The following is a 25,662-nucleotide window of genomic DNA, read 5'->3' as shown; positions in this document are numbered from 1 at the left end:
CGGGCCGCTCCGCTCCCCTGCGAGCCCGGCCACACGGACCCACCTGCGCCGGGGCCCACGGGCCACCGAGCGCTCCCCGGGCCGCCCGGGCCTGGGCCCCGAGCACAGAGCTCTGCCCGGGGGGCTCCCGGCCCAAGGCGGCGGCTCCGGGCCCGGGCGGCCGCTCCCGGCTCCCACAGCCCGCCCGGGGCCGCCCCGCCCGTGCCGGGGCTGCGCCAGCGCTCCCCGCACCCAAGGGGGTTCAAACTGCCGGGGGCATCTCACAAAAAACCATTGCCCGTATCCCCTCCCAAAACAATAAAATCCCAACCAGCCATCAGCCCCCACAAAAATAATCCAAAAACAAACCCACAAACTAACCCCTTCCACCCTGTCCTCCTGCGCCTTCGCAGGGACCCCGACCCCGCGGGAATGCCCCCGGGCCGGGACAAAAAGCTGCTCCCCTGGAGGCACTTTGAACACCCACCCGCGGCCCGGCCCTGGCACACGGCTCCCGGCAGCTGCCCCGCTGTCCCAGCCGGGCCTTTGCAGCAGGGAGGCTCTGCGGGACCCCCGGGCTGTGCCCCCTCCCAGGCCCTGCCCGCCCCGGGGCTGACCTTCAGCCCGGGCTCTCTCGCTGTCCCGGCTCCTGCAGAGTCCCCGCTCGCAGCTCCTTGGGCCCCTGGGCTCTCCTCTGGGGGTTGGGGAACAGCCGGCAATGGACCCTTGCTCTGTAAAGGAATCATTTTGGTGCTCCCTAGAGAGGCCAAAACTGAAACTTTGTTCCTTTTGCCTGGGTGCAGAGACCATCAGGGCATTTTCTGCACAGAGTTCCAGCCCCCAGCTTTTGTTGAAGGAGCTGCCTACCAATGTCACGCTGCCAGGAGCCTGTCCTTGCTGTCACCTGCTGTGGCTGGGCATGAACAGAGCTCCTGCCCTTGCATTTCCAGCTGCTGTGCAACCAAAGCGGAGGGATCTGCAGCTGCCTGAATGCAAAAACTGCAATATGAGCCACTCTCAAGGGGGAAATCTCCCTCTGCTGTGCCAGCCCATGGCAATGCTGCCATTCTCTGCTGTTGCTGGGGCACTCTTGGGTCTGGCTGAGCAGGAAAGGTGACCCTGAGCCAGGAGATTTCTTTGGCTGCAGCAAAGCCTTGGAATGCAAAGACCTTCCTGATGCTGTGTCCTGGGCCAGGATGGAATGAGCCACCAGAACTGAGCCTAAATTTCTTACAGAATTCACAGAATGACTGGGTAGGATGAGACCTTCAAGATCATCAAATCCAACCCATGCTCCAACACCTCAACTAAACCATGGCTCTGAGTGCCTCATCCAATCTTTTTTTAAACACATCCAGGGAAGGTGACTTCACCACCTCTCCAGGCAGACCATTCCAGTACTTTATCACTCTCTCTGTGAAAAACTTCTTCCTAATATCCATCCTGTATTTCCCTTGGGGCAGCTGAAGACTGTGTCCTTTTGTTGTGTCAGCTGCTGTCTGGAGAAAGAGACCAAACCCCACCTGACTACAGCTACCCTTCAGGGAATTGTAGAGAGCGATTAGGTCACCTCTGAGTCTCCTTTTCTCCAGGCGAAACAACCACAGCTCCCTCAGCCGTTCTTAACAGGGTTTTTGTTCCAAGCCCCTCACCAGCCTTGTTGCCCTCTCCTGGACGTGCTCAAGCGTCTCAATGTCCTTCCTAAATTGGGGGCCCAGAACTGGGCACGGCACTCGAGGTGCAGCCTCACCAGTGCCGAATACAGGAGAAGAAACACTGCCCTGCTCCTGCTGGCCACACCATTCCTGATCCAGGCCAGGAGCCATTGGCCTTCTTGCCCACCTGCCCACACTGCTGCCTCATGTCCAGCCTGCTGTCCAGCAGTGCCCCAGGTCCCCTTCCCTGGCTGCTGTCCAGCCACTCTCTTGCCAGCCTAGAGTGCTGCAGGAAGTTTTTGTGGCCAAAATGCAGGACTCAGCACTTGCACTTATTAAATTTCATCCTATTGGACTCTGCCCATCCATCCAGTCATTCCAGACTGCAGAGCCCTCCTACTCTCCAATAAATGGACACACGGTCCAAGCTTAGTGTCAGCTGCAAATTTACTAATGAAAGACTCAATCCCCTCATCCATGTCGTCAATAAAAATATTGAACAGAACTGGCCCCAGCACAGACCCCAGGGGAACACCACTGGTGCCACCAGCTGGATGCAGAACCTTCACCACCACTCTCTGGGCCCAGCCATGCAGGCAGTTCTTAACCCAGCACAGAGTGCTCCTGTCCAAGCTGTGGGCTGCCAGCATTTCCAGGAGTGTGCTGTGGGAGACAGTGTCCAAGGCCTTGCTGAAATCCAGGTACACAACATCCACTGCCTTTCCCGCACCCACCCGGCGGGTCACCTGGTCATAAACGGAGACCAGGTTGGTCAAACACGACCTTCTGTTCTTAAACCCGTGCTGGCCGGGTCTGATAGCCTGGCCATCCTGTAGGTGCTGTGTGATGACACTCAGTATAAGCTGCTGCAGTACCCTACTGGGTACTGTGGTCAGGCTGACTTGAGTTGTGGGATAAGGATTTAACAATTCAAACTGTAAAGCAGGTATGTTTTATTTCCATCTGGGACACAAGGGGGATTTTCCACCATACCTGCGTACCTGGTTGAGACAGGTTTAAGGTTTAAATACACTCAGATCCCACAAAACAACCCCTCCCTCCCCGCCCATTCTCTGCCCACTCTCCGCCTCCTTGCACTTCCTATTATAATTAGTTTTCTCTGGTGCCACATCTCCTGGTGGCTGCAGGCTGGGGTCTTCTGATGAAGTAAGAGGTCTTCCTCAGTTGTTCACTGTTTGACCTCTGCCTCTGGGCAGGTGCAGTGAAGGTTTGGCTAACTCCCAGGTCACTTTGTCCTGGCCAAAACCACGAGCCTGGTTCTTTCTGATTTCTTAAGCCACAGGTTCTGCTTTATGGGGTTTTCACTATACCTAAGTCTTGCTTTACTGAGTTTTCACAATATACACAATATACATCTTATCTCTGTGGACTTTACCTAGCAACTAAATCCTCATGTGTTCTGCTACAAGTTGTTTTTCTGCTTTTACAGGATTGCTAAATAAGCTGTATATTTCTGCTTCCCCTCCATCTGCTTAAGCACATTAAATGCTTCTAAATATCTGAATTTTAGATATGTTTCCCATATCAAACTGGCCTATAATTACCAGGATCCTCCTTTCTACCCTTCTGGTGTAGGGGTCACACAACACATTGGCCAACCTCCAGTCCTCTGGAACCTCACCAGTGAGCCAGGACTGTTGGGAAATGATGGAGAGTGGCTTCACAAGCTCATCTGCCAGCTCCCTCATCACCCTGGGCTGGATCCCATCTGGGCCCATGGATTTTGAACATCCAAGTGGCTCAGCAGTTCTCTGACTGCCTCCTCCTGGATAACAGGGGCACCATTCTGCTCCCTGACACCATCTACCAGCCCAGGAGGGCAGCTGTCCTGAGGACAAGCCGTCTTCCCACTAAAGGCTGAGCCAAAGAAGGCTCAGTTAAGCACTTTTGTCTTCTCCTCATCTGCAGTTCCTAAGTTCCCTCCCACATCCAGTAGAGAACAAAGGTTGGTCCTACCCTTTCTTTTGCCATTAATTTATTTGTAAAAACATATTTTATTATCCTTTACAATAGGTGCCAAAACGACTTCAAACTGAGCTTTGGCCTCCCTAATATTTTTTTTCCTACATGTTCCCTTAAATACTTCCTGAGAGACCTGACCCTCCTTCCAAAAATGATACATCCTCTTTTTGTTCCTAAGTTCCTCTGAAATCTCCTTGCCCATCCAGGCTTGACTGTGGCAGTGTGTTAATTTAATTGGTTAGGCTTTCTATACTATTGTACTTGTTGGGTTCCCTGTATCCCACCCCTCGATTGTTCCTTTGTTCACATGACTCACATGACTCCGGCACCTGCCATGCGACACACACGGTTAGCTGCCTGTCATGTCTCCCGCCTTTGGAAATCCCTCCTATTTTTCCCCTGATTAGTCCAAGCGATGTTCTATTACACCTGTATCCCCTGGCAACCTGCCCCGGTTGGCTGGCAGTGGCTGGCCACCCCCTTTGTCCCCCTCCAAATCCTTTGGACAAAAACCCCCCGCACCCCTCTCCCCCCGAGCAGTTTCGGGCTGAGGAGGTGTTTGCAATAAACCCTCTGTTCGTCTGAAATTGTTTCCTCCTTTCTTCCCACTGCCCGTCGGATCTCCATCGCTCGCATAAGCCTCTGCCAGGCAAAGAACTCACGGGAGTCAGTACTGCTTGCGAGCTTGCAGACTGACCCCCTACCACTCTGTCGCTGTGTCTGGGCCAGCGGTGACAGAGCCCGTTGGCTCTCTCTGAGCACACCGACGGACTTGACGTTTGCCTTGTCAGCTCATCTTTCAGCACACAGGGACAGTCTGTTCCTGTGCCCTCAAGATCTCTGCATTGAAGCACACCCACCTTTCCTGGACTCCTCTGTTTTTAAGGGTTCCTTCCCAAGGAACTCTCTGAATAAGTCTCCTAAAATGGCCAAAGTCTGCCCTCCAGAAGTCCAATGTAAAAATCTTTTTGATGTCCCTCCTGAATTCACCACATATTGAGAACTCTGTAATTTCATGATCCCTGTGCCCCAAGCAGCCTCCAAGCACCACATCTCCCACCAGCCTTTCTCTATTTGCAAACAACAGGTCGAACATAGTCCCTCCCCTGCTGGCCTCACTCACCTGCTGTCACAAAAAGTTGTCATCCATCCACTCCAAAACCTTCCTGCACTGCCTCTTTGCTGCTGTATTGAGTTCCCAGCAGATGTCTGGTAGGTTAAAGTCACCTACGAGAACAAGGGCTGGTGATCCTGAAACATTCTCCAGCTTCTTAGAGAAGAAGTTGTCCACCTCTTCTTCCTGTTTGGGTGGACGATAACAGACTCCCAGTAGGTACCCCTGGGAGCCCGTCCTGTTTGCTTCGGGTAGAACAGGAACAATGAAAACCTTCCCAATGGCACAACTCCCCAGCCCACATGGGGAAAGGAAAGAAAAAGTTGTCAAGTTCTCAAAACCTTTCTCCTGCTTTGCTGCAAGACTCCTGCTTCACACATGTTGTGGAAAGTCAAGAGAAGCTGCATGGGTGGGATATCTTGTGACAGATGGTGCAACTTGTTCTCCAGGAAAGGTTCTTGTAAAGAGCAGACAGGACTGTGGAGAAGATTCTGGGAAAATGGAAACAGCTTTTAGGAAATGAAATGAAAGTGGAAAGAAACAACCCAAGATATTTTCCTCTGTTTATTTCTCTGTCCCACTTTCCATCTTAAACTACTTCTCCATCTCATTAATTCTAAATGGGTCTCACCTCTGACATCCAAGACTTGGCAAGATTTAGACACTGTAAAATACCATGAGCTACATCCAGTTTGCCTTCCCGTTTTTCTTGGAAAGCAATGCCGGAGACACAAGTGCAGTGCTTGGGTCAGGTTCAAATTCTGCATTCAGGGAATGTGCTGTGACAGTGTCTGACCCTCAGCAGGGACAATGCACAGCAGCAGCCAAGGGGATTCCTCTGTCACTGTGCAGGAGTCAAGACTGGGCCCTGACTGAAAACGGCGAAGTTCCCGTGTTTGGACAGGCTCAGGGGCTGCCCCGGGGAGTGCAGGGCTCGGTGCGAGGCAGAGGGGGCAATGGAAAAATCTGACAAGGGGACAAACGGCCCTGGAGCTTCAGTTGCAGCAGCAGCAGCGGCAGCAGCGGCAGCAGCAGAGAAGGAAAAAGCGGCTTTGTTGACCAACCCGTGCTTCCCCTCTCCCTCTCCCACAGTCCCGCAGCCTCTCCCTTTCCCAGTGTCCCCCTCCCAACCCAGTCTCCCTTTCCCCTGCTGGGCCGGGCCATGCCTCGGGCCCACCCCCGGCCCCGGGCGGGGCTGCCCCGTCCCTGCCCCCGGGCGTCCCGCCGCGGTCTCGCCTTCGCCCGGCTGTGGCAGTGCTGGCGATGGCGCTGCTGGGCGGGCATCAGTGCCTGGGGCTGGGGCAGCATTGCTGGCCTTTGGCTGCGCCTTTACCGACCCCAGCCCAGGCCCCGGCCCCAGCCCCGGCCCCGGCCCCGGCCCCGGCCCCGGCCCCGGCCCCGGCCCCAGCTCGTCCCTGGGCCCGGAGAGGACACAGGCGGCGCGGCCGCTCCCGCCGCCTCCACTGCGGCTTCCCCGGCCCAAGCTCCTCCGCTTGGCAGCGCAGCCGCTGGCCCTGAGCCGCTGCTGTCCCGTTGCCAGGAGCAAATACCTGGGGATGCCCAGCCCGGGCCGCTCGAGGGGCGCTCGGGGGCCGTTCCTGGCCCCGGGCCGAGCGCTGACAGCCGCGTCTCGCCGGCAGGGAAGGCGCAGCAGGCCCTCCAGGAGCAGAACCGCCTGGGTTCGCTGCTGGGCCACGGCGGCTTCGGCAGCGTCTGGGCGGCCACACGGCTCTCAGACCGTGCCCCGGTGAGCGGCAGGGCCGGTGGTGGGTGCACGAGGAAGGGGCGCAGGAGGAGGAGGAGGGCGAAGGAGAAGGAGGCTGGGGCTGGGCAGGGCAGGCAGTGAGCTCAGCCTGCTGCTCCCCTTGGCTTGCAGGTGGCCATCAAAAGGGTGCCACGGAACCGTGTCCGGCATTGGGGTGAGCTGGTGAGTGAGCGGGGCCAGCAGGAGAAGCTGGGCCGTGCCGGGCGGGGATGAGCTGAGGCCTGGCAGGGTGGAAGCCGCCAGGACGCCTGGAGGGAGAGCGGGCGTGGGGCCAGCAAAGGGCGCAGAGCATCCCGGGCTGGCTGAGGGGTCCCTGACCCCTGGCACGGCCTCAGCCCCACTGACAACATTGTGCTCCTCCCACAGCCCAACGGCACCAGCGCACCACTGGAGATCGTGCTGCTGCACAAGGTCTCCACTGGCTTCCCTGGTGTCGTCCAGCTGCTGGAGTGGCTGGAGCTCCCCAAAGACATCATTATCATCATGGAGCGCCCGGAGCGTTCTCAGGACCTCCAGCACTTCATTCGGGCACAGCGGTTCCTGTGCGAGGATGTAGCGCGGGAGCTGTTCCGCCAGGTGCTGGAGGCCGTGCGGCACTGCACCAGCTGCGGGGTCCTGCACCGCGACCTCAAGCCAGAGAACATCCTGCTTGACCTGGCCACCGGGCAGGCCAAATTGATCGATTTTGGCTGTGGCACCTACCTACAAGACACAGCCTATACTCACTTTGCAGGTGAGCCATCGCAGGGGTGTGCTCCCCATTCCAGACATCTCCTGGCCCAACATCTCACAGCCCAGCCTGGGTGTGGCTCTGGGGATTCTCCCTTTCCCTGCCACTCATGGCACTGAGTCTTCAGCCCAGTTGCTTTTGAACACAAGTGGGTGGGGGGACCAGCTTCCAGCCCTGCTGGCAGCCTTTGCCAGCCACTCTGCCTGGGACTGGGACTGGGGCTGGGGCAGCCAGCCCAACAGAAGCACCCGTGGGTGGGGGTGGCTGAGAGGGGAGCCAGAACATGTGCACCAGCCAGTTTGGGGAGCAGGTGAGAAAGGGCTTGGACTGCTGTGATTGCCTGGTTTGCTTTGGGTTCATAATGGTTTTTGGGGCAATGCAGGTAGGGACGAGTAAGGCATGGTTTTTCCCCAGCACTGAGTGGGTTTTGCTTGTCATGGTTGGGCCTTGCCAGGGCTTCCACTGCCACCTTCCGACACCAGTGGCTTCTTTTCCAACCCTAGGTTCGTACACAAGTCCCAGGTGCTGGCCAGAGGGCAGCAGGTCACACCACGTGCCACTGGGGCAGCCCCTGCATGCCCAGGGATGCTGGGGCCAGGCTCTGGGAGCAGCAGCATCCCCCTGATGAACTCCATCTGTATTCCATAGGAACACCGTCATACAGCCCCCCGGAATGGAACCACTTTGGCTGGTACTATGGACAGCCAGCTACCGTCTGGTCCCTGGGCATCCTGCTGCACCAGATGGTGTGTGGGGAGCACCCTTTCAGGAGGGGCCACAAGATCAGCTGGGACCATCAGCTCTCGCTGCCACCACGGCTCTCTCAAGGTGAATCCTCATCTCTGGGCACGGGGGAAATGCCAGTGCTGGGAGACAGCAGTGGGCTGTGGCAGCTGCTGAGGAGGTGGCACGTGTCCTGCTGTCCTGCTTTCCTCCAAAACAGGGAATTCCTGGGAAAGTTTAGGCCCAGCTCTGAGCAAATGCAGCATGGCCTGAGAATGGGAACAGTGGGGCAGACAGGAGCCTTCTCCAACTGACCGGCAGTTTTTGGTTTCTCTCTCCAGAGTGCCAAGATATCATCCGGCGGTGTTTATCCATGCTGGATGTGGACCGGCCTTCAGTAGAAGACCTGTTCAGTCATCCCTGGATGCAGGATAGTCATCTGCCATAGAAGAAGGGAGAGAGCCACAGAAACAGCGATGCAGGGCCCTGGTAAGTTCCAGCTCCACACATGCCTTGGCAATCCGAAGCAAAGGACCCAGACTTTTTTGTCCTGCCAGTGTCACTGCACAGGGGTCATCAGATGGGAACACACAGCCCCTGTGCTGGAGCTGAGCTGCTCTGCCCAGCACTGCTGGCTGCCATCCCAGCTGCTTTGGCTTGTCCTGGGTCACTGCCAGCTGGGGCCCTGGGCAGAACACTGACAGCCTGGTCTCACCCCCAGGGAAAGAGAAGCAGCCCCTGGAGAAGCTGTGCCAGGTGGGGCTGCTGCTGCTGGAGACAGCCAGGACAACATCAAGGATGAAAACCTCTTCCTCGACCAGGCCACCACAAAGCTGAAGATGATGGACTTTGATTCTGGCACCTTCTTCAAAGCCAGGCTCCACAGTGAATTTGCAGATGAGTGCACACACAGGGGGATGCTCCCAGATTTGGGCATTGCACAGGCTGGCCGGGAAACAAAGGTTCCCCCTTTTGCTGGGGTGGAAGCAACTGATTTTTCAGTGGGCTGCCAAGCTGCATTTTGGCAGGGCTGGGGGGCATGAGCTGGGGTGGGTGTGAAATTGGTGTGGGGTCCTGGCCCTGCCAACAGCCCCCAGTATCCACTGTGCCATTTCCCTCATTTTCCCTTTTTTGTCTGTAGTCTATTTTCGTTAATTTCCTGTTTGTTTCTCTAAAGGAAGCGTTCTAGGTGTTGTCCAGTCTGGATGGGGAAGTGCTTGGGACCAGCCGTGCCGTGGATGGGCCGTGCCCTTGGAGAAGGCTGAGGACATCGTTTGGGAGCAGCTTTTCTTCCAGCGGCGGATGGCGTCAGGTGGGTCCCGTCTTCTTGTCCTGGGTGGGATCAGAGCTTTTGGGAGATGGCAGCCAGCACAGGAGCATCCTGCTGTGGGCAGCTGCTGAGGAGGTGGATGTGCCACGGCTGGCTGCAGGCTGGGCACATGTCCTGCCCTCCTGCTCTGCTGCCAAGGGCAGCAATGATGGGCAGCTCTGGGCACCGCTCTGGGCACGGCCAGCATGGCCTGGGCACGGCGGGCACTGGGACAAGGGGGACGGGAGCCTTCAGCTGACGGGCAGGTTCTGGTTTCTCTCCTTGCAGCCGGACTCTGCGGATGCTAAGGCTGCTCTGGGCTCTGCCAGGGCTCTGCTGGAGCTCAGCCCCAGGCCAGAATCAGCCAAAGAAGAAATGGTGTGACCTGCAGCAGAGACTTGCTTGAGTACTTGGGCAATGCAGCTCAAGTTTGCAGAGTGTACATCTCCGAGGGAAAACATCACACCCTCCAAAATGAAACTTGATCAAGAACTTCTGAAATGCAATCAATCTGGGATGACCCCAAATGACATTTATCAACTTGCCCAAGGTGTAGCTCAGCCCTTCCCTGAAGATTTCTCTCCCCCACCTACTTTTAAATTTCACAACTGCTCCCTCCTTTCCCCCAGTGAGTTCCCAGCCCATCACAGTCTCCGTCACACTGTTGCCTTCCTTGATGGCCTTCACCACAAGGAAGACCAAGCCCCAGGTTTAGGGCCTCATCCTGTCACTGGCTGAAGAGCAGCAATATCTCCGAGGTCCCGTGGCATTTTAGTGTCAGTGAGAGCTGCTGCCCAGCCCTCATCTCTCCTCAGTGCTGAGTTCCCACTCCCTTTTCCTTGTCCTTCCAGCAGGATGAGCTCTGTGAATCCCCTTGAGCCTCCTCACTCTCCCAGCCCACCCACCCACCTCACTAAGGTTAAGCTGAAGCTTCTTTGTCTCCTCTGGCACACCAGTGCAAGTCCCCTCTGTGGGGAGCCCCAGCCCCAGGGCACAGCACACAGCAGTACAGTGCGGGCTGGAGCAGCTGCCCTGCACCCCTGGCTTGGCTGTTTGTGGCAAGGAAATGCTCCCTGTTTGCAGCTCTCCCTGCAGGATGGCCCCAGGGCAGAGCCCAGCCGGGCTCCCACTGCATCCCCTGAAGCCTGGGGCAGACAGTGGTGCCAGGGCTGAGGTTCATGGGCTGTCGCTGGGAGCCTCGCTTGAAAAGACACACGGAGCCACGAATCTGGGGAGATCAGAGCAGCAGGGAGAATCTCCTGCTTTGTTTATTACTTCTTATTGTATACTTTTAGCAAGGTGCCCATGGATTGGAGAGTGGCATTCCCACCTCTCAACCGCATTGGTCAGAAGGACTGTCATTCAACCTCCCCTTCTCTTGGAGAAGGAATTCAAAACAATAGCAATATTTACAAAACACAATCTCCTTGTTTACATGAATGAGCGTGAGAAGGTGCACACTTCTACTTTAGTATGAATGCTCAGAATACTTGGGAGAATCTCATGGTGACAATGGGGCGCACCCAGAGCTGTGGCTTCCAGTCAGTGTTTGCAAGCGTTGTGTTCTCATCTCCTGCAGCCTGTGGGGGAAACAAGCTGTGCTGCCAGGCCAGCAGTGCTCCTGTGGGCAGGGACAAGGCTGAAGGGCTTTCCCATTGCAGAGGAGCCGGCACTGATCCTTGTCAGGGCCTGGCAGGGCTGGAGCCGGGTCTGGCCTGCTGTGAGGGACTCGCTGCCACCAACCGGCCCCACCCGCTGTGCTGCGTCCTCCAGGGACAGAGGGGTCTGTGTGTGCCAGGGGCTCTGGGATGTCTCTGTGTGCATGGACAGAAGGGTCTGTGTGTGCCAGGGGCTCTGGGATGTCTCTGTCTGCATGGACAGAAGGGTCTGTGTGTGCCAGGGGCTCTGGGATGTCTCTGTCTGCATGGACAGAAGGGTCTGTGTGTGCCAGGGGCTCTGGGATGTCTCTGTCTGCAGGGACAGAAGGGTCTGTGTGTGCCAGGGGCTCTGGGATGTCTCTGTCTGCATGGACAGAAGGGTCTGTGTGTGCCAGGGGCTCTGGGATGTCTCTGTCTGCAGGGACAGAAGGGTCTGTGTGTGCCAGGGGCTCTGGGATGTCTCTGTCTGCAGGGACAGAAGGGTCTGTGTGTGCCAGGGGCTCTGGGGTGTCTCTGTACCCATGGACAGAAGGGTCTGTGTGTGCCAGGGGCTCTGGGATGTGTCTGTGTGCATGGACAGAAGGGGCTGTGTGCCAGGGGCTCTGGGATGTCTCTGTGTGCAGGGACAGAAGGGTGTGTGTGTGCCAGTGTTTCCATAATGTCTTTGTACCCATGGGTATGGAATGAACACAGAGAGTGAAAGTGTCAGTCACGTTGCTTGCACACTCCTTCCTCTTTGCACAAGACACATCCATATGTCCATGTATGGATATACTAAAGGGACAGGGATAGATAGAGATTTCCCACAGAGTTCTAAGTTTGGAATAACTCATTTTAAGCCAGTGACCAGGGCATTTTTGTCCCAGCTCATTGTGAGTAGGTGTCCAAGAGCTGAAGGGAGCATCATTCAGAAGCAGTTTCAGGATTTCTAGGCAGGAAGTTACACCATCCGTGTAACTCACTGTATTTATCGGGATGGACTCTGCTGGTTCTTTAGGAATATGGAGCAATGGAGACATGAGACTTGGGAAAATCCCAGCCCTGTGGATTTGTGTCAAGGGGGGAGCAGCAGAAACACTTTGTGTCTGCTTTGGGGGATACAGGGTCCAAGGAGCTGGGGTGGCAGAACGTGACCTGGCATGTTGGCAGGTGAAGTCCTGTTTCATGACATCCCAGAGTGGAACAGGACAAAGCTCCAAGTACCCCCAAGCCCACTGATGAAGTCTTTGTGATGCTGCACATCCTCGAGGAAAGGCTGCTGCCACACAATCCACTGGGATTTACAACTTTCAGTTGCAACTCTAGGTCGAAGTGTCAAACTGTAGTATTTTTTACCCTCAAGACACAATCATGCACAATCCATAGGTCAGTTTCTTAATGCTTCAACAACAATTTCAAATAACTTAATATTGGAAAGAAAACCCATAACCTTTTAAAAAAGGATACTGAGGTCAGTAAGATGGATCCATGCCATCAAAACATTCACAAATTAAGTAATATAGTTGTCTTTTTAAGAAGATCAGCTACCTCTTAATCTAAAGTTACAGAAGATTTTTCACTCCATGTTTGTTTTTTGTTCTCCCTTTCTTTTTTCCCTGTTTTTTCCTTTTTTCTTTTCCTTGTTAAGCAGATAACACATCCTAAAAGAGGAATGTACAGCAAAATGAGATACATTTTGGATAAACAATGAAAATGTAGGCTCCTCTTCTGTTTGCTTTTGTCTGGAAACCCTGAAGAAAAAGATCTAGCAGGGACCAGCACAGGTGGAAAGTGGCTTTGGACTAAACTGGAGTTCAGCACTGGTGACATCCTGATCCAGTCAAGAGTTGCAGAATTCCTTTGCACATCTCGAACCATGTGTTTGCAGGCACAGCACCTGCAGTGCTGATGCACCAATGCACGTGAATAACTCTGTTATTCCCTCCCAGAATTTGGGCTGTGCCCAAGAACGAGGTGCTCCAGTGCTTTGCTGCTGGTTCCCGTGTGGAGGAGCTCCCTTCCCTCTGGCTGAGCTGCTCAGGCACAGCCCGGCAGCTCCTGGCCCTGCAGGGCTGAGGCTTTTCCCCATTGCTGGGCACAGACTGATGCAGCAGCACTGCTGAACACGGGCACACACAGAGGGAGCAGAAGCAGCTGCCTTTGCCCACCTGCAGCTCCAAGGCCCAAACTCTGAGCAGACAGGGCTGCAGGAGTCTGGCAGGCTCCCTGTTTGCTGTGCTGCCCCACTTGTGCCCAGCCCAGCTCTGCAGGGCAGAGGGAGAACAAGGGGCAGCTCCCTGCCAGCCCCAGCCCAGGGACCCCTGCGGCCCCAGGGCTTGGGGCACTGTCAGCACCCGCTGCTGCAGCCACCGCCTCTGCTGGCACTGCCAGCAACAACCAACCTGGGGCTGAGCCCAGGGAGCAGCAGCAGGGCCTGGAGCTGATCCCTCCCTCTGGGCAGGGCTGCACAAATGACCCCCACAGCAGCAGCAGCAGCACATGGAGCTGACTTTGAGCACAGCCCTGCCACTCTTCCCTCCCGTGTGCAGGGGTGTCACAGCAGCCTGAGGCACCTGGGAGCCCTCAGGGCCAGCAGGGCCTTGAGATGGCAGCCCTGGGCTCCTGGGGGCTGTGCAAGGAACAGAGGTGGGGACTTCCTCTCCATGTGCAGCTTCCAGATGGAAAAGGCTGCTGTGTCCAGGCAGCTCCAAGGGCAGAGAAATGAGGAGCTCAATCACTGGATCTGTGCCAGTCCCACAGTCCTGGGCAGCAGCCACCGAGCACAGGGGAACAGAGGGCACAGCAAGAGGGACAAAAGCAGGCAAGGTCAGAGCCTGGGAAGAGCCAGAGCTGGGAGCAGGAACAGCTGCTCCATTGCACTCTTGGAGAAAGCTCTGGGCTGGTTCAAAGCGCTGAAAGGTGTGAAGGGCAGAGGGGAGGCCACACCAAACAATGTTCCTGTTTCCACACCCTCCCCTCTCAGTGTCCATGAAGGAATTGCATGAACTCTGTGTTCTTCTCTCTGAGTCATCTCGTTCAGCATGAGCAGCTTAGCACCAGGAGCTGAAGGAGCTGAAGCCTTAGGCCACAAGAGCTGAGCAAGAGGAAACTTTTTGACCAAAGTAATGCTGCTAACATGGTCTTGGATGAATCCAGCACATGGAATCCTGGATTTATGGAATCCTTCATGTTGGGAAAGACCTCTGAGCACATCCAGTCCAGCCGTTCACCAGTACTATCAAGCCGAGCACTAAACCATGTCCCTGAAAGTGCCAAGGCCTGGACAACAGGCCCGAGTGAGGCCTGAACAACAGGCCCTGAGCCAAAGGTGACCTCTGGATGAACCTTCCAACCAAAGGTTATCTTTGTATCTGCTCCATAATGAAATATGCATGGTCATTAGTGCTATGATAAATTGATCCACTCATCACTTAAACATGGATTGACCTTTCTGTTGTTAGAAGCTGGACAGGGCCATGAAATCTGACATCTGGCCTTGTTTGGAGCTGTATGGTCAGAGTCAGCTCCCTTGGTTCCTCCTTGAGCCCTGGCCAGGCTTTGGGAGGAACCCAAGAGGAGAATGAAACCAGATGTTCCTGCACTAGAAGTGCTGTCAGTTTGTTTATTCAGCACTGTCAGAGCTGGGCCCTCTCCCAGCCAGGTTGGAGCCTCACCTGTGGCTGGAGGCCCCTGCAGGAATTCCCAGTGTCCGGGAGTGGCTCTGCAGTCCTTGGCTGTGACAGCTCCCCCAGCTGATGTGTGGGTCTGGGTGACGGCAAAGTCTGAGGGTGACTGCTGCTGTCTCTTTCTTAATCACTGCAGGCAATCTTTGGTAGTGATGATTGGGTGCATTGCTGAGCTTCTCCTTTTGTGATTCTTTGCAGTTTTGCATTAGAATAAATCACACCATTGCTGAACTTTGTGTCTGTGTCTTTGGTGCTGACCCTGCTCATGGGCAGAACAGACACTGCAGCCCCAGAGAACCAAAGGTGCCTTGTGACACTGCGGGGCCTGGTGTGACCAAGGGGACCAGAGTGACACTGTGGGGCCACATGGAACCAAGGGGACCAGAGTGACACTGTGAGGCCACATGGAACCAAGGGGACCAGAGTGACACTGTGAGGCCACATGGAACCAAGGGGACCAGAGTGACACTATGGGGCCACATGGAACCAAGGGGACCAGAGTGATACTTTTACAAACGAGGCCAGGACTCAGATGGAAAAATAAAAAAAATATTCCTCGTTTATTCTATTAACTACCAAAGACGGGAGCCCAGGATAAGCCCAGGCTCCTCACCACAAGCCAGAGAACACATCCAAAACAACAGTGTAACAATTCAGTACACCGGATGCTCCTTGGCATAGGTTGTGTCCGCCAGAGAACGCTGGCAGAGCTCCAACACTCCCTTTTATCCGCTCCTGTCCTCCTCTGATTGGGGCGCTCAGGATCCTCTCTCTGACTGGCCAGTTGTCTAGGGTTTGATTGGTTTATAATGAGAGTCATCCTGGACCAATCATTCTGCCAGGGCGTCGAGTGATTGGTCCGTTGCCCCTACCAATCCAGGCTCGTGGTTTTGATGCTGCCTGCATGATGTCATCTGTGGAGCTGTTCTTGTTGTCACAGTTCCAGCGTTTGCAGAGACACTACTAACATGTACCCCGAACATGCAAACCTATAAACTGTTACTTATAACACCCCAGAAACATTTATCACAAACTTATAACAATTTCCCCAAACATACAAACTTAAGAGCTGTTATAACACCCCAGAAACATTTACCTACTTTTAACAATTTCCCCCCTCTAAGAATTTGATTGGGCCTTTTGCCCACATCAACTACTTAATATCGAACTTTTATATTAAACCGTTTCTTCATAAACTTGATTTATTTCTCGCATCTTCTGGTAATTTTCATATATTTCTTTCGCTGTTTCTGGGCTTTCTTGGTTGGTTCTCGTGTTTCATTCATGGGAGATACCCATTCTGGTATCTCCACAAATCCAACAGTTAGTGACATTGAACTCATGACTTATTTTCTCTGCCAGATCTAAATACAAATTTTTCCCTCCATACACTTGAATTTTAGGTCCCATTTTAATTATCCCATTTGCCTTTCTTTCTTTAATTAAATCTGGTTCATAGTATTTTTTTTTTTTCCCCCTGTTTCTTCGAGCTTAGGATCTTTCAGTGCAGATCCATTTTTTCCTCATAGGGCATTCTCCTAGCAATTTTTTTATTTAAAATTCCCTACATTTTCGAAAAGACAACAGATTTCGCCATCTTCTTTACAGGTTATTAATCGTGAAAAGTCAGTACAAGCAGGGCTTGGATTGGAATGTATTCTAAGGACGGCTGTCCGAGAGTCTCCTGCATATAAGGGGTAGCAGCACTTGTCGCAGGACCCATCTCCTTTTGTAATAGTTATCACTAGGAGGGCCCAGATCAACGGGGGTCCGGCACAGAACACTCTCCCACTCATCTCTCTCCTCTGCTCTCTTCCTAGAGGATCTACCACTCCGTGTGGCAAGAGTGTGTTCTGACCCGGCCTTGCCCCCCGTGGCGGTCTTACTGGCTACTATTCTCCTCCTGGTTCCAGGAACTCACATTCCCTTTTTGTATCGACTTGTTTCTTTTTCTTCTTTTGGGGTCAGATTACTAGGTGCATGGGAGGATGCTCTATTTTTTTAGGCTCTAGGGTCTGCAATGAAAAATACCAGAAGTTAGGTCAAATTTCTAACATTTTGATACCATGGATTGTTAACAAACAACTTTTTAGACCTCTTAGATTTAAGTCATACAGATAAACTTCAGATTTTAGCTTTTTAAAAGAAGACTTTTAACTGTTGTAAAGAAACTTTTTACTCTTCTGGTCTCTCTTGTGGCTTCTTCTTCAGAATCAGTTTAGTATCTGCTGCTTTTACTATTGTCTATTCAGTTGGGGCGGAAACTGGTCCTTTTACTCTGGAAGCATGTGTCCATCCTTTTTCTTGGGTACGTACTGCAGTCTCTGTGACCAGGAGGACCTGAAAAGGACCTTCCCATTTCGGGATTAACGGTTGTTCCTTCCAAGTTTTTATCAAAACCCAGTCCCCAGGTTGGAATCTGTGAATTTTAAAATCAATGGGGGTGGTCTGAGGGAGATAACCTTTTTCTCTTAATTCCTTCAGGGTCTTACTAATAGTCTGTACATACTTTCGAACACTCTGCTCCCCTTCTTCATAGGTTCCAAAATTATCTCTGGCAGTCAAAAAGGGCAAACCGAACATCATTTCATATGGAGAGATCCCTAAATCTGCTCTGGGCTGTGTTCTAATTCTCATCAGAGCCAAAGGTAGACATTTCAACCAGCTCATTTTTGTCTCTTCTGTTAATTTTGTAAGTGTTAGTTTCAATGTCTGGTTCATTCTTTCGACTCATCCTGAGCTCTGCGGTCCCCAGGGGGTATAGAACTTCCAGGTAATATTTAAAGCCTCAGTTACTTGTTGTAAAATGTTCGCTGTAAAGTGAGGGCCTCTATCTGAATCTATGCTGTTTGTAACTCCGTACCTTGGGATTACTTGTTCCAAAAAACTTTACTAACTGCTTCAGCTGTTGCCTTTATTGTTGGAAACTCCTCCACCCAATGCGTTAAGTGGTCTATGATAACTAATAGATATTTATATCTCTGCACTTGAGGCATCTCAGTAAAATCTACTTGGATACTTTGAAACAGTCTTGTTGCTAGCTCTCTTCCTCCTGGTGACATTTTCTTCACTGCTTTCCTATTTACTCGCTGACAAAGCATACAATCCCGAGTTACAGATTTTGCTACCTCAAAGGCTCCAATGCACACATAAGTTCTCATAAAATGGTCATAGAGTGCTTGAGTTCCCCAGTGAGTTGAGGCATGGAGGCTTTCTAACACTTTCCTAGTTAGTGCCTTATTCAACACTTGCCCCTCATCGGGCATGTTCCATTCCCCTTTTTCATTCTGAACAGCTCCATGCTTCTGTAACTCTTCTAGTTCTTTTTCACTAAATGTTGGTACTTCTTTGTCATCTTTGTCTCCCAGATTGGTTAAATAGAAAACTTTACTTTGATCTTCTAAAGCAGCTTCCTTGGCTATCTGGTCTGCTAAGTTATTGCCTTGGACCTCTTTTGAATTTCCCTTTTGATGGCCTCTAACATGGACTACTGCAATTTCTGAGGGGCTCCTTAGGGCTTCTAACACTTCCCTGATTAGATTTTCGTGAACTAGTGTTTTCCCCTTTGAGTTCACAAAGCCCCCCTCTACCCATATTTTCCCAAAGGTATGCTCCACTCCATAGGCATATTTGGAATCTGTGTATATAGTGCCTTTTTTGTACTCAAGCCATTTAAGTCCTCTTAACAATGCATAAATTTCACAACATTGAGCTGACCACTTTGCAGATAATTTCCCTTTTTCTACTACTGTCATATCTTTCCCATTTATAACTGCATACCCTGACACTCGTTTCCCTTCTACTATTCTCGAGGAGCCATCTACAAAGAGGACTTCTCCTTCAGGCAGTGGATACTCCCATAAATCTTCTCTGATTTTTGTTTGTAAATCAATGATCTCAAGGCACCAGTGTTCTAATGTACTTTCAGATGTTCCATACAAAAATTGCGCTGGGTTCTGCACTCTTGTAGTGGCCAATTCTAAATTCTGAATATTGTTTAATATTAATTCATATTTTAACAATCGGCTATCTGAGCTCCATTGACTGGCTTTTTCGTTCAATATTGCCTTGAGGTCATGTGGGGTGTACACTTTAATTTTATTTCCAAATGTTAACTTGTAGCTTTCTTTTGCCAGAACTGCAGTAGCTGCTACCGCTTGGAGGCAAGTAGGCCACCCTCCCACAACTGGGTCTAGTAACCTGGATATGTAAGCAATCGGTTTCCTAACTCCACACTAGTCCTGAGTTAAAACTCCATAAGCTACTCCTTCTTCTACATTTACATATAACTCAAACAACTTATTTAAATCTGGCAAACTTAACACTGGAGCTGTAACTAACTTCTCTTTCAGTTCCTTCAGTTTCTCTTAATCTTCTTCACTCCATGTCACAGGTTCACTCCCTACTAGCTTTTCATATAAAAATTTTACTAATTGGGTGTGCCTATTGATCCACATTTTACAGTACCAAATTAGACCTAATAATTTTCTTATATCTGTTTTGGTTTTTGGTGTTGGTAATGATAGAATGCCCTGTACTCAGTTTATATCTAACTTTTTATAACCTCTCCCAATTAAGTGTCCTAAATACCGAACCTCGGGCTCTACAAATTGCAACTTCTTTTTAGAGACTTTCAACCCTTTTTCACCTAGGAAATTTAGCAGTTTAACGGTTGTCTGTTTAACTTCTTCTTCTAATTTTCCTGAGACTAAAAGATCATCTACATACTGTAGAATTTGGACTTCCCCAATTGGAACGAATGGTTGCAGTATCTCTTCTAATGCCTGACGGAATAAATTAGGGGATTCAGTAAACCCCTGAGGGAGTCGGGTCCACTGTAGTTGTTGTTTTCTTCCCATGCTCTCGTCATGCCATTCAAAGGCAAACCAACTTCGGCTTTGTTTTTCGAGGGGGCAGGCCCAAAAGGCATCTTTTAAATCTATAACACTGAACCATGCATGATCTGATGGGTCTCTGCTCAATAACGTATAGGGATTGGTTACTACTGGATAACGAGCAATGGTTTGCTTGTTTACTTCCCTCGGATCTTGCACTAAGCGATAGGTACCATCTGGTTTCTTAACTGGTAAAATTGGTGTATTATGAGGGGACATGCATGGTTCTAAGATTCCATCTTTTATTAATTCTTTTATTACTGGGTTCAACCCTTGTTTTCCTTCTGCTGAGACGGGATATTGCTTCTTCCTAATTGGGGGTATATTAGGTTTCATCTTGACCTCTACTGGGGGAATTTCCAGTAATCCTCGACCCCCTTCTTCTGCCCATACCCTTGGATCTATTTCTCCCTCATCTTCTTGTTTTAAAACCATCATTTTTGCCACCATCCGACCTTCTTCTGGCACTACACCAATATTTAGTTGTATTTGCAAATCTTGCCCTAGAAGACCGACCCTCTCCCTCTCCCTCCTCTCGGTGCTCCTCGTGTTTGTGCTCTTCCCCTTCATCTCTCCCTCCTCTTCCTCCCGCCCCTCCTCCGCCCCCAGCCCGGGCCCCCCTTTCCCGCCTGCTCTGCCCCGCGGCCGCCGCAGCGCCGCTGTTGGGTAGCGGGGAGCCAAGATTGGAGGCATGGTGGGGATACGGGCATGGGTGGGGACATCAGGGCACACGGACATGGGTGGGGACATGGGGTGAACTTCCAGGGAATGTGGGGCATGGTGGGTTTGAGTGAACTCAGGGCTCTTGGGAGGGTCGTTGCGTGTTGTGTCATGAAACTGAAATTCCAGATCATCCCAGCATGGTCCATGGATCCCAGAGGGGAATTTCCAAGGCTCCCAGGGTGGTCCCCAAAAAGAGAACGAGCCTGTTTATTTCTTTCATTTTTATGCATTTGTGGGTCTGGTTGTGGGTTGGCTTCTGGGGTTACTACCCCTTCACCCCACCACCCAGACCAGCTGTCAACCAACATTATTTTCAGGCTAGGAAGATGGAAACAAAGGACAGTGAACAAAAACAAGAAAGGTTATGTTCCAAAGTGTGAGAAAGTGAAAAGCTGACCCTTAATATTGTACAGAAACTATAGAAGTGACTCCATCTTATGAACACCTAGAAGGCTTTAAAAAACCTCCGAAAAACCAGGCCAACACAGCACAGGTCGTTTTTCTCTCTTTTTTCCTTGGGGCAGGTCATTGCCTCCTGCCCATTGTGTGCTGTGGCCGCTCCGTGTCCATCTGCAAACCCCTGTGGTCACTCCGGGACCCTGCTGGGAAGCAGAGCCGGTGCCTGCAGGGCAGCAGCTGCCCAGGCCAGCGCCTTTCTCTCTGCCCTGCTTCTCAAAGCCAGGTGTCTTGGGTTGAAAAATGGAACCAAAAATGTGTATTCTATTTTCATCTGTTGAAGTCAGTTGGGAGATATTGTTCTTTATCTCTTGTAACTCTAGGGGTAGAAAGAGGGCAGATGCCTTCTGTTAATGGGACACCTGATAACACCAGATGAGGCAGTGCCTTCTTATCTCTTCTTCCTTTCCTCCTCTTCTGAGGGACATCACCCGTGAATGGGCCATTGAAGGCCTCTCACATGACTGATGACATCACCTCATCCCACTGTGAGATGCTCCACCCAGTGGGAGGAGCCAAAGCCTTTCCACCAGCATAAAACCTGCAGTCTAATCATTTATCTAAACTCTAATTTAGCTGGTTTTCTCCTGTATCCTCGGAGGAAGATGGGACCCATCTCGCCAGCACTGGACCCATTTTCCTACAGGATCATCTCCACTCCATAGAACATCTGCTACTCCAGGATTTTTTTGGTCTGCTTCCAACACCCTGACAACAGGGTGTCAGGTTGTGTCTCTGACTCTGTCAGGGTTTTCTGGGACTTTTGTTTGTTTGCTTGTTTGTGGTTTTTTCTACTACTGCATTTGTAGTTTTCAATATTCCTAGTAAACAACTGTTATCCCTATTCCCATCTTTTTGCCAGAAAGCTCCAAATGGCAAAATTGTATTAATTTGGTGGGAAGGGGTTTTTACGTTCTGCATTCCAAGGGAAACTCCAGTTTTCCCTGGCAGATCCCTGTCTCTCCAAACCAAGACACCCGGACATTTCCTGGGGCCCTCTGCTGGGACAGAGCCCTGGGCCAGTTCTGCTCTGAGGCGTCCCCGGGGCATTGCCAGGGCTGGCGACTCCCTCGATGCAGAAACTGGAGGCAGAGTGTTAGAAGAGCACATCACCTTATTGGCTTTTTGCAAATATTAAAATGAAAGCTGTATGTAGAATGTTGAAAAATTCTGCTGCATTAATATAGTTTCTCTTATTTCTGCTATTAATGAAACTTAGAAATAAAGTAGTGTTATAAGTTTGTGATAAATGTTTCTGGGGTGTTATAAGTAACAGTTCTTAAGTTTGTATGTTTGGGAAAATTGTTATAAGTTTGTGATAAATGTTTCTGGGGTGTTATAACTAACAGTTCTTAGGTTTGCATGTTTGGGGTACATGTTAGTAGTGTCTCTGCAAACGCTGGAACTGTGACAACAAGAACAGCTCCCCAGATGCCATCATGCAGGCAGCATCAAAACCACGAGCCTGGATTGGTAGGGGCAACGGACCAATCACTCGACGCCCTGGCAGAATGATTGGTCCAGGATGACTCTCATTATAAACCAATCAAACCCTAGACAACTGTCCAGTCAGAGAGAGGATCCTGAGCGCCCCAATCAGAGGAGGACAGGAGCGGATAAAAGGGAGTGTTGGAGCTCTGCCAGCGTTCTCTGGCGGACACAACCTATGCCAAGGAGCATCAGGTGTACTGAATTGTTACACTGTTGTTTTGGATGTGTTCTCTGGCTTGTGGTGAGGAGCCTGGGCTTATCCTGGGCTCCCATCTTTGGTAGTTTATAGAATAAACGAGGAATATTTCTTTTATTTTTCCATCTGAGTCCTGGCCTCGTTTGTAACAATTTTGGGGACTCCTCCAGGATAAGCCACACCCAGAGGCGGTCCCAAGGAAGGACGGATTCAAGGAAGACGCGTCTGAGAAGAATCTTTTTTTCTTCCACCTTGGATTACGGATTTTCTCGGGACCGTGAGAAGGGGCGCTGGTTTTCCCGAAGAACTACCAAGGACACAGCAACTCAGCCTGAGAGGACCCTCCGAGAGGGAGCGGGGCTCGCGGTGCACAGGTCGGTACCGTGAGTGGGGACTGGAATAAGGGGGTGCGAGACTGTATGAGTGAGTGAGTGAGGCAGGGGCTGGTAATCCAGACCCCCGAAGTGGGTGCAGACCTCCAACAGAGGGGAGTGAGTGAGGAAGGAGTGTGTGCGGTACCTCTGGGGACCCTTAAAGGCAGGAGACGAGGGAGTACTCTCCTTTTCGCCGCCCTTACCCGTGCAGGCTCCCGTTTCCCTTGTGGTTCCAAAGGGAGGGACGCAGCGTGTGAGGTTGCTGGACTGACCCCTGGGTGGGACAGGAGAACTCCGAGGGGTGGACTTTGGAACTAGGGTGCCTTTGGGCTCCTACCTAATAGGAATCCAAGGGAGATTCATAGGTAGGGGAGTGGCAGAGGTAGAGTTCCAGAAGTCCACCTGGAGGGTTATTCCTCAAAGCAGATCTACTACCGGTGAGGGTCTGTCTGTGGGGAGTTAGGACCCTTAAGACTGGGAAAATGCTCCTACCCGGTGACCAACAGGTTGGGGTGGCCGCCGGATAGGGGATTGCCCCCTTTTTGGCAGGGGAGGGGGAGAGGGCCCAGTTTAAGGGGAATTAGGACCCTGATTATTAGAGATCCAAGGGGGATTTATAGTTGGGGGAGAGAAGACTCACCTCACAAAGGGAGGGTGAGAGCGGGTTCCTCACGGTGTAGGGACCAAGTGACAGGGCCGCCGGCTGTGGGAGGACCTTCGCACTCACTAGGAGTGTGAGGGATGGTAGAACCTGTCAGAATAGGGAAATTAACCTTTTCTTTCCTCCAAGAGTCTGAGTTAATTGAGTTTTAATTTTGAGACTAAGACTACTTAGGCACATTTTGTTGGCAATAGCTGCTTTAAGTAAGAAGTTTTTATGTGGATAGTATATTGTGTGTTGACTTTGTAAGATTTTATTTGAATTGCAATTGCGGGAAATCTAGTGAACGAGGTTCTGAAGTAAGGGGAGACCAAGAGTCCTCAGACTGCTCATTAGAAAAAGGAGAACTAGTTCAGTGATTGTGAAGAGTCCAGTGAAGTGAATTTCTGAGTGTGTCAGGGCAGTGTCGCCATTTTGTGAATCCTGGTTGTGAGGCAAAGTTGCCATTTTGAGTTTCTGAAGTGCGGCAAGGTGACGTCGCCATCTTGTGACTCTTGTGATTCTTGGTTGCCAGGGCAATGCCACCATTTTGTGGTTGCTCCAGTCAGTGTTAAGGCCCCCCTCCTCCTTTTAGTAAGCAGCCATCTTTGAAAAGTTCTGTAATAATTTCATTTATTTTATACCTTTTAAAATTAATTACTATTATTTTTATTAGCTACTATCTTTATTAGTACATTAATTGGCCACCTCTATTGACATTTTTAAAGAATAATTTTTAAAGTCAAATAATTTGAAAATTATATTATTATATCATTTATTTTAAACTAGTAATTATTATTTTTCCCACAAGCCTCCATATTTAGTTTTCCCACGAGTAGCCATATTTAGTTTTCCCATGGGTAGCCATATTTTTTTTTCCCCCACGAAAAACCATATTTGTTTTTCTCACAGTATATTTGCTTAAGCAAAGATTGCAATTAACATTATCACATTTGTACAGTAACTCTAACAGTATTTAAAGGTTTAGTTGAGATTACCACTTGAGTATTTAAGATGGGGAAATGTGTAAGTAAGAATTCAAAAAGAACAAAGGAAGAAAGAGAAGTAAGAGGTATTCCTCCAAATAGTCCTCTAGGAGAAATGCTAGAAAATTGGGAGGAAGATAGTAATCTAAAGGATTTGAACAAAATAACAATGATAAAATACAGCATGGAAATTTGGCCAAAAGAAAGTATCCATGAAGGACTTGTTTATTGGCCCTGGGATGAATCTAAAGAAAAGTGGCTATGTGCTGCTCTAAATAAACATGTAAGATTAAAGAAGTCTCAAAACGAAGAGGAAATACAATATGCAGCATGTTGGTTAGAGAATGAAATTTGGGACAAGAAGGTAAGAGTATATAAAGTCTCAAAGGAATCAGAAAATGACAAAGATAAGAGAACAGAAAAGAAATGGGATCCCTTATATTGTCTTCCCCGACCTCCACCATTAACTCCACCTGTAGCTCCTTCCCCTAGCCCTTATACATCCTCTCAGATTCAATCTCCACCTCCCTTAGCCCAACCTCTACAACCCTCATTATCCCTAACCCCTCCTCCAATCTATCCCACAACACCCCCAGCTGTGCCTCCAGTCCTTTCCCCAGCATCTCCAGCCCCACCTTCAGCTCTTCTCCCAACTCCTTCTGTGGCATCCCCAGCTCTTGCCTCAGTTCCCCCAGTCACACCTTCAGCTATTTCCCCTGTATCCTCAGTAGCACCCCAAGTTCCTTCCTCAGCCTCACAGGTAGGGACCCTGGTCCCTCCCACAGTTCCACCCGTTGAGTGCCCAGTTCCTCACCCTTCAAACTCTAACCCAAGTCCCCTGTTTGCCTCAACAGTTACTCCATCACCATCCTTAAACCCCACTATGTCCACAACCTTTTCTTCAGCCCCTCCAGCCACTCTTCCAAATTCCTCCCTGATACACCCTACCAATTCAGTTCCTTCCCCTACACCCACTGCAATTCCCTTACCTCCTCCCAACTGGGAATCGAGCCAACCGAATACTGTATCCCCTAGTACACTCCGAGGAAATAGTCAAGCAGAAGGGCCTTATTGTAACACAAGGTCAAAAGTAACAAAAGTAGAGAGGCTCTTCCCTCTTAGGGAAGTCCCAATGCGTGGAGTAGTAGGAGGCATTGAATTCGTGAATGCACCCTTGACAGCCTCAGAAGTGAGAAACTTTAGAAAGGAATTAAAGACTTTGTTAGAAGATCCTATTGGGATTTCAAATCAGTTAGATCAGTTCTTGGGTCCCAGTGTTTATACCTGGGAAGAGTTGAATTCAATATTAAATATCCTCTT

At 50.9% G+C, this 25,662-nt stretch overlaps 1 protein-coding gene across 1 annotated transcript; it reads left to right on the top strand.

Moving 5' to 3' along the window:
- The first annotated feature begins 697 nt into the window (after positions 1 to 697).
- Positions 698 to 8,397, top strand: LOC134562217 (serine/threonine-protein kinase pim-1-like). Its single transcript, XM_063419638.1, has 6 exons — positions 698 to 712; positions 5,867 to 6,478; positions 6,608 to 6,658; positions 6,863 to 7,229; positions 7,875 to 8,054; positions 8,291 to 8,397. The coding sequence occupies exons 1-6, from the start codon at positions 698 to 700 to the stop codon at positions 8,395 to 8,397; spliced, it is 1,332 nt and encodes a 443-aa protein (XP_063275708.1).
- The last annotated feature ends 17,265 nt before the right edge of the window (positions 8,398 to 25,662 follow it).

The sequence above is a fragment of the Prinia subflava genome, chromosome 26 (assembly GCF_021018805.1).
Source record: "Prinia subflava isolate CZ2003 ecotype Zambia chromosome 26, Cam_Psub_1.2, whole genome shotgun sequence".
Lineage (NCBI taxonomy): Eukaryota > Metazoa > Chordata > Aves > Passeriformes > Cisticolidae > Prinia > Prinia subflava.
Note: the sequence above shows the minus strand (reverse complement) of the source record. Positions and strands in the feature narration are given on the sequence as shown.